This window comes from Narcine bancroftii, chromosome 2 (genome assembly GCF_036971445.1).
Source record: "Narcine bancroftii isolate sNarBan1 chromosome 2, sNarBan1.hap1, whole genome shotgun sequence".
NCBI classification, from domain to species: Eukaryota; Metazoa; Chordata; class Chondrichthyes; order Torpediniformes; family Narcinidae; genus Narcine; species Narcine bancroftii.
This window is the reverse complement of record NC_091470.1, coordinates 10710572-10728548: the sequence shown is the minus strand read 5'-3', so window position 1 is coordinate 10728548 and position 17977 is coordinate 10710572. Positions and strand designations below refer to the sequence as shown.

The window sequence follows — 17977 nt, the reverse complement described above, 5'->3', positions numbered from 1 at the left end:
GTTGCAGAACACTCAGAGCACAGCTCCCTGTTAGCATGGTTAGTGCGATGCTGTTATAGCGCTGGCGACACTGGTTTGAATCTGACCCTGTCTGGATGGAGTTTGTACGCTCTCCTCATGTCTGCGTAGGTTTCCCTGAGTGCACCAGTTTCCTCCCACCCTCCAAAACATACAGGGCTAAAGGTTAATTTGGGTATAATTGGGTGGAAGGGTTTAAATGGCCAGAATAGACTTCTACCATGCTGTAAGTAAAATTTAAATTTAAAATATAGGAGGTTGCAGGAGGGCCAGAGGGAACACCCATGGAAAATACAGACAAGCAGTACAATAGGTTCAAATTTGACAGAAAAAGCACAAGGAATCAAGCAAATGGATGGATGAGGAAGAAACAAGGTCGTTTAGATGTGTACCTGGGAAAGTGGTTGACTTTCTGAAACTCCAGTAGTGTGCGTAATAAATAAGGTTTCAGATGGGAGCCAGTCCACATAAGGTTGAAATCATTACTGTTGGGATGGACCTGTATGTAAAGATAAAACAATCAAGTCGATGTTAGAATTAACTCTTGCTTATGGGATGGATGCCAGTATATTCAAAAAACAGAAACAATGCGCTGAGGTGGAGATATCAAGCATCAACTGAGAGATAAATAACTATTCTCAATGGAAATCAGTATATGAAAAATGTGACATTACAGTACTTCAGACAGATCTTTTGATGGACCCAGAGTAATTTATGATTAGTGTTGGAGCAGACCTGGGAGATTCAAGAGCAGATAGCTGTTGGATTGAAACTTGTAGAAAGGCAGTAGCGAAAGAGATTCTGACCAGGGTCCTTCATCATGATGGCAGTCTTGGAGGCAGGATCTCACATAGATGGTTTCAATGGACAAGAGGCTAGTGCCCATGATGGCCTTGGCTTGATTTGACATCTTCTGCAGCTTTTTACATTCCTGGGGACTTCAGTTTCCAAACCACTCTATAAATGTTCCACAGTAACATGTAGTTCACAAGAGTATTCAATGGCATCTCAAATCTCCTCAGACTTCAGAAAGCAGAGGCTTTGATGCACCTCCTTCATGGCACCTCCATCATGTGCCAGTTCCAGGAGAGATTCTCTGACATTTGGACTCCCAGGAACCCCAATCATCCATAAACAAAGACAGGCGTGTCATTCCCTTGGCCTCTCCTTCTTGAAGTCCACAATGAGCTCCTTAGTCTTCCCAACAATGAGAGCAGGATTCTCAATTTCCATCCTATATTCTGACATCATTTCCCATTCCATAGAAGAAAACAGATCAAATGAGATTAGTACTGAGGCTTCACAGTCACTGTGGACAAGGTAGGCCTAGAGTGTCCATGTCTGGGCTACACAATTCTATTATTCTATGATTCACACAGGTCTACAGGTGTGGACTCAATGAGGGCCAGAGCAGAGTCACAGATCAAAAACACAAAGGCCTTTCAATCCACCATGCCCATGTTGACCATCACTTAGTCTGTGGTCTTCTTGGCCTTGGAAATTCAAGTACTTGACTAGATCGCTCTAAAATGCTATGCCAGTCTCTGGCTCCACCATGCACGAGGGTAGTGTGTTCCAAAATTTAACAACTCTGAGTCACGATTCTTCCTGAGGTTGACAAAAATCACTCATTTTAGACACCTACAATAGGAGAAAATGTTTCCACTACATTACACTAACCCTAATAGAGGTCCTTGTAATTCTATCTTCAGTTCTGGTCTCCTTACGTGAGGAAGGATGTACTGGCTTTGGAGGTTGTCCAGAGGAGGCTCACCAGGTTGATGCCAGAGATGAGGGGGTTAACCTAAGAGGAGATATTGAGGCATCTGGACTGACCTTGCTGGTATTCAGAAGAATGAGAGGGGATCTTGTGGAAACAGATAAAATTATGAAAAGTATAGATGAATAAGGTAGGTTGTTTCCATTTATGGGAGAGACAAGAACAAGGGGGCAGAGCCTCAAGTTTCAGGGAAGTAGATTTAGGGCAGAGATGAGGAGAAACTGCTTTTCCCAGAGGGTGGCAAATCTGTGGAATTTGCTGTCCATTGAAACAATGGAGGAGACCTCAGAAAATGTTTTCAAGACAAGGTTGGATAGAGTTTTACACAGTAAGGGAATAAAGGGGTATGGGGAATGGCAGAGCAGGCTATACAGGCCAGATGGGCTACTCCTGCTCCCATTTCTCTTATTTCTTATATACACCCCTCAGCTCCTGTCTACATTTAACTACGACATTCTATACCGCCCCAGGAGACTCAAATTAAATTAAATTGTACTGACAATAACCCCACCAGCAGTGCGAGTATAAGACAGCTTTAATAAACTAATATGGACACAAAGAGGTCTTGTCTCTCTGCAAGACCAACCTGGAAGACTTTATAGACAAGGTCACTGGGATGACCCCTGGTGGCCTAGTGGTGTAATTACATATTACCACAGTTCCAAAATAAAACAAACCCAATCTATTCAGTCTCTCCTCACAAATGAGATAAATGTGGCAACACTGGCAAAAAAAAAACTCCAGAACCTGAAAGTAAAAACAGAAAATGCTAGAAATACTTGGCAGATCAGACAGCTGTGGGGAGAGAAACAGGACTAACGTTTCAGGTCAAAGACCTTAGTCAGAACTGGGAAGGAGACAACAGAGCTTGTTAAGCTGCAAGGAGGTTGACCGAAGGTTGTGCGATGGGGCACTTACAAAAACATGGGTTAGCATGGAGAGAAGCTGTAAACAAGATCACTGTTACATTGAGACAAACAGAGGCTAGAGGAACAGCACCTAACACCTAGGCATGTTGCAGCCTTCTGGACTCAATACTGGTCACTTGATTTCTCAGTCATCCATCTGTGACATTAGGCAAGCTTGCTGTTTTTTTCCCCTCCCTTTTTAAAATGTCTCTGGGAGTGGAGGACATTCCCAGATTGACCTGCCGGGCATGGCTTCTGTTTTTAAAGAGATAGATTGTGAGGATTCAGTACAGGTCACTTCACTAACAGATACTTACACCACATTTCATTTAAAATGCAAGAGCTTTCAGACACCAGTGACTTTGCAAAAGACAATGGAACTGCTTTGGAAAGAATTTCAAAAGAAGGTGCAAATAGATAATGTTCACAATCAGAGGCTGATAAGATCTTTCAATGGGTTTGTAAAAGTTATTTGGCTTTTACAAGCAGAGAGAGGAAAGAAAACAGGATTCTTCTGAGAGAGGGAGGGAAGTCAGTTCTACAGTGGCTTTTGAGGCTGCAACATGGCAAGCTGGCAGGCTTGTTGAAAACCCCATTTTAAAGATGGGTTGAGAGTTCTGACTTCAGCCTGTTGAAAACCCTTGTAGTCCTTACAAGAGGAAATGGCTGGCTAGAGTTTTTTCTCTTGAAATAAGGGAAATAAGAGGAACTGTGGTGACCTAGAAGAGGATATTATTTGGAAAACCTATGATGGGGCAAATTTCTTCAGCAAGACACTGAAGTGGCTGATCGGAGGAAATCAGTTTGTGTGTGTGTCCAACAAGCAACAAATATCTCTCTGGAACCAACAAAAACCTTCCTGAGTGGTAACCATTTTTTTAATGCACCTTCTTTCTTTCTTTTCTTTGGCTTGGCTTCGCGGACGAAGATTTATGGAGGGGTATGTCCACGTCTGCTGCAGGCTCATTGGTGGCTGACAAGTCCTATGCAGGACAGGCAGGCACGGTTGCAGCGGTTGCAAGGGAAAATTGGTTGGTTGGGGTTGGGTGTTGGGTTTTTCTTCCTTTGTCTTTTGTCAGTGAGGTGGGCTCTGCGGTCTTCTTCAAAGGAGGTTGCTGCCCACTGAACTGTGAGGCGCCAAGATGCACGGTTGGAGGCGATATCAGCCCACTGGCGGTGGTCAATGTGGCAAGCACCAAGAGATTTCTTTAAGCAGTCCTTGTACCTCTTCTTTGGTGCACCAGATCCAGGTGAAGATTCATAAATGTTAAATTCTGTGCACACTATAAGAATTGCCTGATACCAGTGAACTTGGAGAAGTGAATGACTCAATTATTAAAGCAAAAAACTTTCCTGAACATATACACATACGCTTAGAATTAGAAGGGGGTTCTGTTAATAGTAATAAGTTAAAGTTCGATCCTGTTTTTATGTTTAAAGAAAATTAAAAGCAACTTTTGTTTAATAAACCATCTGTCTTGGTGAATTTCTATTGCTGCTAGGTTTTGGGGTTCTCTGGGCTCGTAACACTGTCCACGTTCTCCCTGTCAATCTGCTTCCATTCACCCAATGGCCAGATCTTGTTCTTTGCGGCTTATCCCCATGGCCACGCCAGCTTTACCCTTCAGAAACATCCTGACTCCCTCACTCTCCCTGCAACTTTACAAGCTTCCCAGTTCTGACAAAGGATTAACTCTCACTTCACACAGATGAAGCCCGTCCTTCAACAGACACGACCACGTCCTTCAAAAGTGTGGTGACCAAAATTGTACATAGTACTCCAGCTGTAATCTCACAAATGTTTCATACAAATGTTCCCTTCTCTCGCAGTGTAAGCCCAGGCTAATACAGGTAGGTCACTCATATGCCTTCTGACCTACTTGATCCACCAGTACTGCCACCTTCCAGGATCTTTGGACATGACAGGGACTCTCTGCTCCTCAATACCTCCTAGCCACCCAACATTGATCTGTATGTCCTATCTTTATTGGCACACCTGGTGGAGAGTATCACCTCACACTTCGCAGGATTAAATTCCATCCGCCACTGCCTTGTCCATTTTACCAACTGATCAATAACACCCTGTAATCAAAAACTAATCTCCTTACTATCACCACCACCAGTTTACACATCATCCGCAACCTAATTAAATCAGACCTCTTACATCCACATCATACATATATAATGAACAGTAAGAGTCCCTTACTCATTATAGGAAGCAAAAAAACAAATGGTGGGGGAACTCAACATGTGAAGTAGCTGTGTGAAAGAAGAAGAATATCAGTTGCATCTTCTGCCTCCAATTGCCTGACAAATTTGGATCTAATTTTTCAAGGTCTTGGACCCCATGGGCTTGAACCTTTCAGGCTAGTGTCCCATGTGGGACCTTGGCAAAGGCCATAAAAGACTAGGGAAACTACCCTCCATGACATAAATAGCTCAGTCGTGGAGAGAGTAGCGAGCACCAAAGTCTATCTAAGAAGTGACCTATTGTGGACATTTGACATCTCCTCACCCATCAAGAAGGCTCAACAGCAACTGCACTTCCTGATAAGACTGCAGTTTGCAAGGCTACTGACCACCATCATGTCAACTTTCTACAGGAACTCTATCAAGAATGTCCTGACTGGCTGCGTCACAGTGTGGTACAGTTACTGCAGAGAAATGGATCGGACGCCAATCCACAAGACCAGCAGAGAAGAACAATGGGGTTTCCCTTTCCCCACCCCCCCCCAACAATCAATGTGACCTACCGGGAGAAGGCGGCTCACAAAATCGTTGAGGACACCTACCAGCCCACACGCAGGATCTTTCCCGTCAGGAAAAAGATACAAGAGTATCAGTGCCAGCACCTCCAGACTGAGAAACCACTTCTTCCCACAGCAGTGAAACTGCTGAACCACTGAAATAAACTGTTCACAAACAATCCAAAGCTATACTATTTATTAAACAACATTTATTTTTATACATGTACATAGAACAATACAGCACAGTACAGGCCCTTCGGCCCTCGATGTTGTGCCGACCCATATATGCCTTCCTAAAAAACAGTACTAAACCCTCCCTACTCCACAACCTTCTATTTTTCTTTCATCCGTGTGCCTGCCTAAGAGTCTCTTAAATGCCCCCAATGTTTCAGCCTCCCCCACCACCCCCAGCAAGGCATTCCAGGCCCCCACAACTCTGTTAATAAATAATAATAGATAGATAGATGAATGGATAAATAAATAAATAAATAGATGGTGTTTGCTATTCCTCCCCTGGGAAACAGGTGCTGGCTCTCCACCCTATCTTTGCCTCTCATAATCTTGACGACCTCTATCAAGTCTCCTCTTTACTTCTACCCTCCAAAGAGAAATGTCCCAGCTCTGTTAACCTTGCCTCATAAGACTGGTTTTCCAATCCAGGCAACATCCTGTAAATCTCCTCTGCACCCTCTCCATAGCTTCCATAAAAGCTGAACATAATACTCTAAGTGTGGTCTTATCAGAGATTTGTAGAGTTGCAACTTGACCTCTCTACTCCTGAACGTAATGCCCCTATTAATGAAGCCCAGCATCCCATGGGCCTTCTTAACTATCCTATTAACCTGTGCGGCGACCTTGAGGGAATAATGGATTTGAACACAAAGGTCCCTCTGTTCATCCACACTCTTAAGTAACCGACCATTAAATCTGTACTCAGCCTTTTGGTTTGTCCTTTCACAATGCATCACCTCACACTTATCCAGATTGAACTCCATCTGTCACTTTTCTGCCCAACTCTTCATATCCTCTTATAACCTTCAACAACCTTTAGCTCCATCCGCAACTCCTCCAACTTTTGTGTCATCCACAAACTTACTGACTCATCCTTCCACCTCTTCATCCAATATATTTATAAAAATCACAAAGAGTAGGGGTCCCAGAGCAAATCCTTGTGACAATCCACTAGTCACTGACCTCCAGGCAGCCTTCCACTACTACTCTGCTTTCTACAGGCAAACCAATTTTTTTGTTCACACAGCCAAGGTTCCACCATGCCTCTTGACTTTCTGAATGAGTCTCTCATCCATGTAGACCACATCTACCACCCTAACCACGTCAATTTATTTTGTTAACTCCTCAAAAACCTCAATTAGAGTCATGACCTTCCCTTCACAAAGCCATGCTGACTATCCTTGAGTAGACTGGACTTCTCCAAATGCTCATAGATCCTATCCTTAACCCTCTCAATAAGTTTTCACACCACCTGATGCAAGACCCACTGGTCTATAATTCCCAGGATTCTCTGTGTTACCTTTTTAAAAAAAGGATCTACATTTGCCGTTCTCCAATCCCCCGGCACTTCCCGTGGCCAAAGAGGACTCAAAGGTCATAGATACTGCCCCAGCTATCTCTTCTCACTTCCCACAGCAGCCTGGAGTATATCGCATCTGGCCCCATAGACTTATGAAACCTGATGTTTCTAAGAAGATCCAACAGTTCCTGTTCCTTGATCTCCACAATGTCCAGCACACATTTCAACCTCATCGTGATCAAGGTCCTTTTCTCTGGTTAATACTGATGCAAAGTATTCATTTTGGACCTCCTGCACCTCCTTTATCCTTTAGTAATCCCACCTTCATTCTCGTCACCCTTCTGTTCTTCACATACGCATAGAATGCCTTGGGGTTCTCCTTAATCCTACATGCCGAGGCCTTCTCATACCATTTTTGAGCTCTCCGGAGTCCTCTCAGAATCAGAATTTATTGCTCTGAACAAGTCACGAAATTTGGTGTTTTGAGGTAGCATCACATTGCAAACATTCATACCATGAACCATCTTACAACACTAATATATATTAAAAAAAATAGGGCACAAAAAGTAAGGCCGTGTCTTTGGTTCATTGATCATTCAGGAATCTGATGGCAGCAGGGAAGAAGTTGTGCCTGTGCCACTGAGTGCTTTTGGCTCCTCAAGATTCAATTCATTGTCATAGTAATAAAACAATCATGCCACATGAAATTTCTTTTTGCCTGCTGCAAGGCAGACAGACTTACCACTGGCAGGAATTGCCTCTTACAGTCAGAGAGAGAGAAGGAAAAGAGAGCCCCCCAGAGTCACTGAGTGCCTCTAGATTCATCTCCACCACTGCCACAGCCCTCACAGCCATACAGAGTCCAGACCAAACCATTAGAAAGCAGAGCTCCAGATCTGAACCTCTGACACGATCAGGAACACTTGGCACCTGGTTCCGATACCTTCTGCCAGTTCAAGCCAATCTCCAGCAGTCCATAGCCTAGTGCGAGTCTCCCGACAGCAATCTCCAGCAGCCTATAGCTTCCGCAGTTCTTCGCCTCATCTCCTGTACCTCCTTCCCGATGGTAGCAGAGTGTCTTTGAGACTAGAGGCTGCATTTTTAAGACACCACCTCATGATGGAGTGAAGTCTGATGCTTGTGATGACACTGGCTGAGTTAACAACCTTCTGGAGTTTTTTTTTCTTGTCCTGAGATTTAGCTCTTCTGTACCAGACAGTGATGCTCTCCATGGTACACTCGTGTAAGTTTTAGAGTCTTCGGTGATGTACCGAATCTCCTCAAACACAAAGTATAACCGCTGGTGAGCCTTCTTTGTGATTGCATCAACATGGAGGCTCCAGGACAATGTTGACACCCAAGAATTTGAAGTTCTTGACCCTCTTCATGACTGAGCCCTCGATGATGACTGGGTCATGTTCCCGGACTACCTCCTAAAGTCCACAATCATTCTCCTTGGTTTTGCGAACGTTGAGCGCAAGGTTGTTGATGTGACACCACTCAAAGAGCCGATCTATCCCCCTCCTGTGTGCTTCCTCATTGCCATTTGTGATTCTGCCAACAACCATTATGTCATCAGTAAACTTGCAGATAGCATTGGAATTATGCCTGGCCACACAGTCGTGATGTATAATGAGTACAGCAGTGGGCTAATCATGCATCTTGAAGTGCATGTGTGTTGATAATTAGTGAGGAGGAGATGTTGCTTCCAGTGGAAAAACTCAAGGATCCAGTTGCAGAGGAGGGGTACAGAGCCCCAGTGTTTGCAGCTTCTTGGCCAGCACTGAGAAAATAATGTGTTGAAGGCTGAGCTGTAGTTGACGAAGAGCAGCTATATTTATGAATTGCTGTTTTCAAGGTGATCCAGAGCTGAGTGGAGAGCCAGCGATATTGTATCTGCTGTGGAGCCTTTGTGACGGTAGGTAAAGCGGATCCAGATCTTTGCTTAGGTTAATTCTGTCCATGATCAGCTTCTCAAAGCTGTTTATCTCAGTAGAAGTTAGTGCTAATGGGTGGGAGTAGTTGAGACAGCTCACACCACTCTCCTTGGGTACCGGGGATGATTGAAGTGCTTTTGAAGCAGACGGGAAGCTCCTTCCTGGCTATCATATACTTTTCCTGAGCCCTTCCTGTTTCTTGCTTCCTATATCTAACGTATGGTTCCTTCTTCCTCTTGACCAGTTGCCTGACTTGTTTCATTAACTACAATTCCCTTTTCCTACCATCTTTTCCTTGTCCCAGTGAGACAAACCTATCTTAAACCCTGCTTAAGTTGCCCCTAAACTCCCTCCACGTTACCTCTGTGCTTTCACCCTTGTTCCCAATTTCCTCTCGCTAGTTCCTGCCTCATCCCTTTGTAATTAGCCCTTCCCCAGTTAAACACCTTCCCCGTTTGACTGTTTATATCCTTTTCCATAACTATGTTGAAACTCAGGGAGTTGTGGGCACTCTCACCAAAAAGCTCTGCCACCGAGAGCTCCACCCCCTGACCAGGTTCATTCCCCAGAACCAGATCCGGTCTGGCCTCTCCTCTCGTCGGCTGGTCCACACGGTGTCAGGAATCCTTCTTGGACACACCTGACAAATTCAGCCCCACCTCTCCCTCTTGCAGTCAGGAGGTGCCATAACGACAACCCTGTATTTCTTGCTTCAATCCAAAATATGCCTGCTTTTCTGCCCCTCGGTATCCCGAGGGCTATTTGGGGCCTACAGATGACTCCCAGCACAGTGAGAGCTCCCTTCCTATTTCTGATTTCCAACCACATCGACTCAGTGGACCCTCCCTCTGCAGCCTCCTCCCTTTCGAAAGCCACGATACTATCCCTGAGCAGTAATGTTCCCCCACCCCCCCCCCCCACCCTATTCTACCTCCCATCCCATTCTTTTTAAAACACCTAAACCCAGGTACCTGCATCAGCCGATCCTGCCCTTCCTCCAGCCAACTCTAAAGTCATAACATCGTAGTTCCAAGTACCAATCATTGCTCTGTTCATTACCTTTATTCCTATACTCTTAGCATTGAAATGTACACATTTCAAACCCTCCAACTGATTGCCTTTATGTTTTGACCCCTGCCTGCTCTTTCTCAACAATTCAGAGCTCATAGCATCATGCTTCAGTCATTCTACCCTAATCTCTGCATTCACATTCTGATTCCTGTCCCCTGCCAAACTATATTAAACCCTCCCCATCGGCTCTAGCAATCCCGCCCGCCAGGAAATTGGTCCCCCTCCAGTTCAGGTGCAGCCCGTCTTTTTTGTACGGGTCAGACCTTCCCCAGAAGAGATCCTAATGATCCAGAAATCTGAACCCCTGCCCCCTGGGACCAACTCTTCAGCCACACATTCATCTGCCACAACTTCTTGTTCCTACTCTCTCTGCCACGTGGCACAGGCAGCGATCCCAAGATTATCACTCTTGAGGTCCTGCTTTTTAACTTATTTTCTAACTCCTTATATTCCCTCTTCAGGACCTCATCCCTACTCCTATCTATGTCAATAGTTCCCACGTGGACCACATCTGGCTGCTTACGCTCCCCCTCCAGAATGCTATGAACTCGATCAGAGACGTCCTTGACCCTGGCACCTGGGAGGCAACATCCCATCTGAGAGCCTCTATTTCGTTCACATAACCTCCTATCTGCTGTCCTAACCAATGAATCCTCAATTACCACAGCTCTTTTCTTCTCTCCCCCACCAGTTCCTTTCTGATCCGGGGGCCCATCCCCTGTGCCATTGATATATATGGTAGGTATCATTTCTTTGTATGTGTGTCTGCATGTTTTTTGCATCAAGGACCAGAGAATGCTGTTACGATGGGTCACACTTGTACAATTGGATGATAACAAATTTAAACTTGTTCTTTCTCATCTGTCTTACACCTACTCCCCCAAACCTCGAGGCCATGCCCCTTCCTACTAGTCTCACCTACCAATGGAAACAGCCTCTCTGATTCAATCTTATCTATTCTTTGATCATTTTGGATGTTTCTACAGGAATCCCTTTCATTCTTATTTCCAGTGAGTGTAATCCCAAGTGACTTATTCTTTCCAACCCCCTCATCTTTAGGATCAACCTGGTGAACTTCCTCTGCACCACCTCCAAAGTTGGTCTTTTCTTTCTCAAGAAAGGAGGCCAGATTGCACACAGTATTCCAGACAAACCAGAGCTCAAACTGGGGCCTGGGTGCTGGTCAAACTTTATCCTGTTGTCTCAGGTATTGGTGCCACATGAACAGTAATAAGAGGAGGCATTGATATATATCATGAAGGCATACTCAGATGAGCAGTCAACTGAACAAGTGACATTTCAACTTCAAACTTACCTCGTGGAAGCCGTGTACTGTCAAAATGCTGCGCACCAGTCTACTCTCAGTGCGTATGATCTTGTACGCCAGGTGATATCGCTCTGTGTAATGAGGGAAGGAAAAGAAAAATAGCAGATTGTGCCAGTAAAATTATAAACAAAAACTGTAAATCTGTACAATAGATCTGGGAGACAGTGAAGAAGGTTGTCTAAGGTTACAACAGAATAATGAATCTGGGAAAGTAGAGGAACAGTAGATGGAACTTAACTCAGATGAGTGTGAAGCGTTGCATTTTTGGAAGTTAAACCAGGGCAGTACTTGCACAGTGAATGCAGGTCCCTGGAGAGTGTTGTAGAACAGAAAGACTTAGGGTTACAATGCATCGTTGCATGACTCGGGATGGTGAATACACAAGGCATGCTTGTCTTCATTGGCTGTTACTTTCACAAGAGTTGGGATGTCATGCTACAACTGTACAGAATACTAATTAGACCACAAAACAGAGTTTTGTGTGCAGTTCTGGTCACCATCCTACAGGAAGGGTTAAACCAGAGGAGGGTGCAGAAAATATTCACCAGGATATTGATTAGACTGGAGGGCTCAAGTTATAGAGAGAGGCTGGATAAGCTGGGACATTCCTCCCTCCAATGAAAGGGTGTGAAGAGTGATCTTATTCAAGTTTATAAAATCAATAGAAATATAACTGAATTCAAAACTTGTAGCTCTGTTAAATTGTTTTGACTGAAAAAGTAGTCTACAGTGAACATATTTCAAAGGTCCAAGCCTCTACTCTAGAACTTGCTCTGAAGTATTTACATTCTTGCTTTGCACAAGTTCTGATAATAAAGTCAGCCTCACTATTCTGCACTTTGAATTCTGCACTGTTTGAATTCTGGATCGACAGATTTTTCTTCATAGCAGTAATACTTACCTCCAATTAAGCGCAAGTTGCTGTCTTTAGTCACAATACCATCTGCATAGAAAACCAAGATGGGCATCATTCTATTGCTGCCCGTCCATCGAAGGCACGGGTGCTCCCTGCAACATAAAGGTTGTTTTAGATGTAGATCCTCAGAACGAATACCCGAGGCCATTAAACCCATAACATTACTCTCTTCATTCTGTCCTTTCACCAGATCACAGTTTCTGAATGGAGCATCATCAAAAACAGAGTGTGAAAGAAAATCTGCACATCCCGGATGCTCCAAAGTAAATCTACGTGCAGCTCCAGTGCTGTCACGCGGTCTATCAGGAGCTGCAGCTGGACCCATTTACTGCACATGTAGTCCTCAGGGACACAGGAGGAGCATGACACGGGTCGGAGCTCATCTGCCATGTCTGAAATGAACCCCAGTGATATTAAATAAAAAACAACCCATGCCAAAGCCTCTCTGCGCCAAAGCAATACGCAAAAATCCTAGAGAAACTCAGCAGGTCACACACTTTTGTGTAATGCACCATAACCAGGGTACTCTGCTACACTTGTTCACACAGTCCCAATAGTAACATCTCATTACTTCTTGAATAGTTCACACTTGTATGGATATAGTAGTTGAGGTGTAAACTGTGCCTTCCATGAGAGAACAACATTTCTCTCAGCAACATTCTTCTTTACATACTCTGGCAGGGGTTGGGATCCATTGCAAGATGGAGACAGTGAGACAATGAGAGAACCGGTCTTGGGCCTAGTTCAGGTGAAAGGTGAGAGGCGAAGGACAAGCGAGGAGGAGCAAGTGATGGGGCAACAGGACTAATTGGTAAGGGCCAATAAAAGGAGGGGAAGATGAAGGAGCGGCCAGCAAGTGAGTGGCACAGAGAAGGAGTGGAGCACAGAGAGGCTTCAGCGCAGGTAAAAGGGTTTTTTTTTAATTTAATATCATTACTGGGGTTTGTTTCAGGCATGGCAGATGAGCTCCGACCCATGTCATACTCCTCCTGTGCCATGTGGGAACTCAGGGAGACTGAAAATGTCCTCGAGGACTATGTGTGCAGGAAGTATGTCCAGCTGCAGCTCCTGATTGACCACATGATAGCACTGGAGCTTCGCGTGGATTCACTTTGGCCCATCCAGGATGCAGAGAATGTGGTGGTCAGCACATTTAGTGAGTTGGTCACACCACAGCTTGAGAGTAGAGAAAGATAGGGACTGGATGACTAACAGCAAGAGCGATTACAGATAGGTAATGCAGCAGTCTCCTGTGGTCTTTACCCTCCAAAACAGACAGACCACTTTGGATATTGTTGGGGGAGATGGCCCATCAGGAGAAGGCAGCACTCGTCAGGATCATTGCACTATGTGCAAGAGGGAGGGAAAAGGAGTGGTAGAGCAATAGTTATAGGGGATTCTATAGTAAGGTGAACAGACAGGAGCTTTTGTGGCCTCAAAAGGGTCTCCTGGATGGTGTGTTGCCTCCCGGTTGCAAGGGTCAGGGGATTTCTCAGAGAGGCTGCAGGACATTCTGAAAGGGGAGGGTGAACATCCAGCTGTAGTGGTCCATAACGAGATAGGAAGAAAGCGAGATGAAGTCCTACAAGCCGGATTTAGGGAGCTAGGAGATAAATTAAGGAGTAGGACCTCAAAAGTAATAATCTCAGGATTATTACGGGTGCCATGAGCTGGCCAGAGTAGAACTAGAATGAATATGTGGCTTGAACAGTGGTGCAGGAGGGAGGGTTTCAGTTTCTTGAGGCATTGGAACTGGCTCTGGGGCAGATGGGACCAGTACAAACCAGATGGTCTACATCTGGGCAGGGCTGGGATCAATGCCCTAGGGCATTGTTCCTCTGTACCCCTAGGCATTTTTATAGGTTCCCGTATTCCCCTAAAAATTAAGGATTAAAAAAAAACACGACATTGCACAATCTGACTGCAGATTACAATACAGTAGTGGTTATTCTCTCAGACCCCCTGAAAAGTGCAAATGTACCCCCAGTGGTACATGTACCCCCAGTGGTACATGTACCCCCAGGTTGGGAACCCTTGCACTAGGGAGATTGTTTCCTAGTGCTGTTGGGGAAGGGGGGTGGGAACCTACAAAGAATGAGGAAGGTGGTACAGAGACCAAAGGCAGAGTTTGGAAAGAGAAAAAGAAAAATAGAGGACAGAAAAGTCAAAACCAAAGGATGCCGAGGTCACTAGATTCTAAAAGGACAATGAGCATAATGGTGTAGTATTAGAAACAAGGTTAGTGAATTTGAGGCACAAATCAGTACACAGGCATATGATTTAGTGGCCACCACAGAAACATGGTTGCAAGGCGGGCATGATTTGGAATTAAATATTCAAGGGTATCAGGTAGCACGGAAAGATAGACAGGATGGTGGGGTGGTGCTCTTAATCAAGGATAAGATCGGAGAGGAGTCACGTGATGGAGTAGTGGCCGGACGGTGAACTCCAGCCCTCTCCAGAAAAGTTGGAAAAAACAAAGGAAAACACAAAGGCACAGAAATAAAAGTTAAAGAAAAGTGAGTATAAAGGTGGAAAGAAGATGACAAAAAAAGAAAAATCAAAATCAACGGTAAGAAGAGAGGAAGAGAAGACAACGGAGGAAGAAGGAGAAGGCCTTACCTGTTCGAAGAGGCCCGCTGTGGAGAGAGAAACCCACTTCCTCAGGTCGGTAGAAATTGGACTACTAAAATGGCTCGCTGAACCGAGTAAAAGTGCGCAACCGCGCATGCGCGAGGAGTTGCGCATGCGCGATGCGCATGAAAAAAAACACACCGACGGGAGGGTGGACCAGCTGGGGAGTCCATCTCCACAGCCGGCAACGACAGCTGCAGAACACCTGCAGCAAGAAGAGAACACAGAAGACAATGGAAACAATAATGAAGAGAAGAAAAGGGCAACAAAGAAACAACAGATGGCCAACCCAGAGGAAGAAGAAGAGGAAGAGTACAGTGAAATGGAAGAAGAAAAGAAAGGCAAGATAAAGGAGGTACTTTCTCTTATTAAAGGATACATGGAGTCATTTAAAGAATGGCAGACACAGGAATTTAATGATTTAAGAAGAAGAATAAACAACACAGAAGAGAAAATGAATAAAATAGATATGACCTTAACAGAAATGGGAAAGAAAATGGACAAGATGGAAGAGCGGGAAACAGCAGTAGAAATGGAGGTAGAGGACTTAAAAAAGAAATTAGAGGAATCTAATAAAAAAGTTATAGAGACACAAGAACTGTTAGCTCAGTAAATAGATATAATGGAAAATTATAACAGAAGAAATAACATAAAGATAGTGGGCCTTAAGGAAGATGAAGAAGGCAAGAATATGAGAGAGTTTATAAAAGATTGGATCCCTAGGATCCTAGGATGTCCAGAACTACAGCAAGAAATGGAAATAGAAAGGGCACATAGAACATTGGCCTTTAAACCACAACCACAACAAAAACCAAGATCTATTTTAGTAAAATTCCTAAGATATACTACAAGAGAAAAGATACTGGAGAAGACAATGGAAAAAGTAAGAGAGGGCAACAAGCCACTGGAGTATAAAGGGCAAAAAATCTTCATTTATCCAGATATAAGTTTTGAACTCCTAAAGAAGAGAAAGGAGTTCAATACAGCAAAGGCGATTTTATGAAAGAAAGGGTATAAATTTATACTAAAGCATCCAGCGGTATTGAAAATATTTATTCCAGGAAAACAAAACAGACTATTCTCGGATCCACAAGAAGCACGAAAATTTGCAGAACAACTACAAAATAGACGGAGAGATGAAGACGTGTAATGAGAGTAAAAATGATCACGATTGATATGTATGTGGGTAAAGAGGTATAAGAGTGTATAGGTATAATGTGCATACGTGAATGTATCGGTACTTAGAGGAAAATATAGATAGTATAGACAAGAATTAATAAGGGAAGGTAATGGAATAGAGAGAATAAGGAGGGAATTAAAAGAGTGACCTTTGTTACATATGAAAAGTGAAATCTTTTCTGGGGGGGGCTGGGTGGGGGGGAATAGCGGTCACTGCAAAATCAGTTGACGCTTGCGAGTGAATTCGCAATCCCAAATGGAGAGGAGAGATGTGGTTGTCCGACAAGGGATAAAGGACAACTCAGGAGGGGAAGGGGAGATTGGGGCTAAAGAAGTTATAAATAGGAGAATAAGGAAAATGTTTGATGTTTTAGGAATGTTGTCTTATAAAGGGTTTAAAATAAGAAAACAGAAATGGAAAAGGAGGAAAGGTAATGATGGAAAAACGGAAAGGGAAGATAAACAAAGTATAAAATGGCTACGTTGAACTATATGACTTTAAATATTAATGGAATACATAACCAAATTAAAAGGAAGAAACTGCTAAATTTACTGAAAAAAGAAAAAATTGATATAGCATTTGTCCAAGAAACACACTTAACTGAATTGGAGCACAAGAAATTAAAGAGAGATTGGGTAGGACATGTAACAGCAGCATCGTATAATTCAAAAGCAAGAGGAGTGGCGATATTAATTAGTAAAAATGTGCCATTTAAAATAGAAGAGGAAATAATAGATCCAGCAGGGAGATATGTAATGATAAAATGTCAGATATATTCGGAGTTTTGGAATCTACTTAATGTATATTCACCTAACGAAGAAGATCAAAAGTTTATGCAAGATATCTTTTTGAAGGTAGCTAATATGCAAGGGAACATACTAATAGGAGGGGATTTCAACCTGAATTTGGATTCAAATATGGATAAAACTGGGAAAAAAATTAACAGAAAGAACAAAGTAACCAAATTTATAATTAAATCAATGCAAGAAATGCAACTTTTGGATATATGGAGGAAACAACACCCAAAAGAAAAGGAATATTCATATTACTCGGCTAGACATAAAACATACTCAAGAATAGACCTATTTTTGTTATCAGCTAGTATGCAGGATAGAGTAAGAAAAATAGAATATAAAGCTAGAATACTATCGGATCATTCACCCTTAATATTGACAGTAAAGCTAGAGGACATCCCTCCAAGAATGTATAGATGGAGATTAAACCCCATGCTACTTAAAAGGCAGGATTTTAGAGAATTTATTGAAAAACAAATAAAAATGTATTTTGAAATAAATACGGAATCAGTGGAAGATAAGTTTATACTATGGGATGCAATGAAAGCATTCATTAGAGGGCAAATAATAAGTTATGTAACCAAGATGAAGAAGGACTATAATCAGGAAACAGAGCAGTTGAAAAGGGATATAGTAAATATAGAAAAAAAATTAGCAATGAAGGAAGATACAACTAAAAGAAGAGAATTGGCGGATAAAAAAATAAAATATGAAACATTACAAACATATAAGGTAGAGAAGAATATAATGAAGACAAAACAGAAATATTATGAACTGGGTGAAAAAACGCACAAAATCCTAGCATGGCAGCTTAAGACAGAACAAGCTAAGAAAATGGTATTGGCATCAAGGAAAAAAGACAAACAAATTACATATAATCCAAAAGAAATTAAGGAAAACTTGAGAGAATTCTATGAACAATTATACCGAACTGAAAACGAAGGGAAAGAAGGGAAAATAGATGAATTTTTGACTAAAATTGAACTACCAAAACTACAAATAGAGGAACAAAATAAATTAACAGAACCATTTGGAACAGTAGAAATACAAGAGATAATAAAAAAATTACCAAATAATAAGACACCAGGAGAGGATGGACTCCCAATAGAATTCTACAAAACATTTAAAGACTTA

At 43.0% G+C, this 17977-nt stretch overlaps 1 protein-coding gene across 7 annotated transcripts in view; it reads right to left on the bottom strand.

The window, feature by feature from the left end:
- The window catches only part of ttll5 (tubulin tyrosine ligase-like family, member 5), a 1011501-nt gene that overhangs the window by 959816 nt on the left and 33708 nt on the right, over nt 1-17977 (bottom strand). For all 7 annotated transcript variants that reach the window (XM_069915842.1, XM_069915845.1, XM_069915843.1 and 4 more), the window contains exons 3-5: nt 12221-12327; nt 11308-11390; nt 411-517 (exon numbers count right to left, since the gene is read on the bottom strand). In XM_069915842.1, coding sequence (XP_069771943.1) covers nt 411-517; nt 11308-11390; nt 12221-12327 — 297 coding nt within the window. The remainder of the gene's footprint in view (nt 1-410; nt 518-11307; nt 11391-12220; nt 12328-17977) is intronic.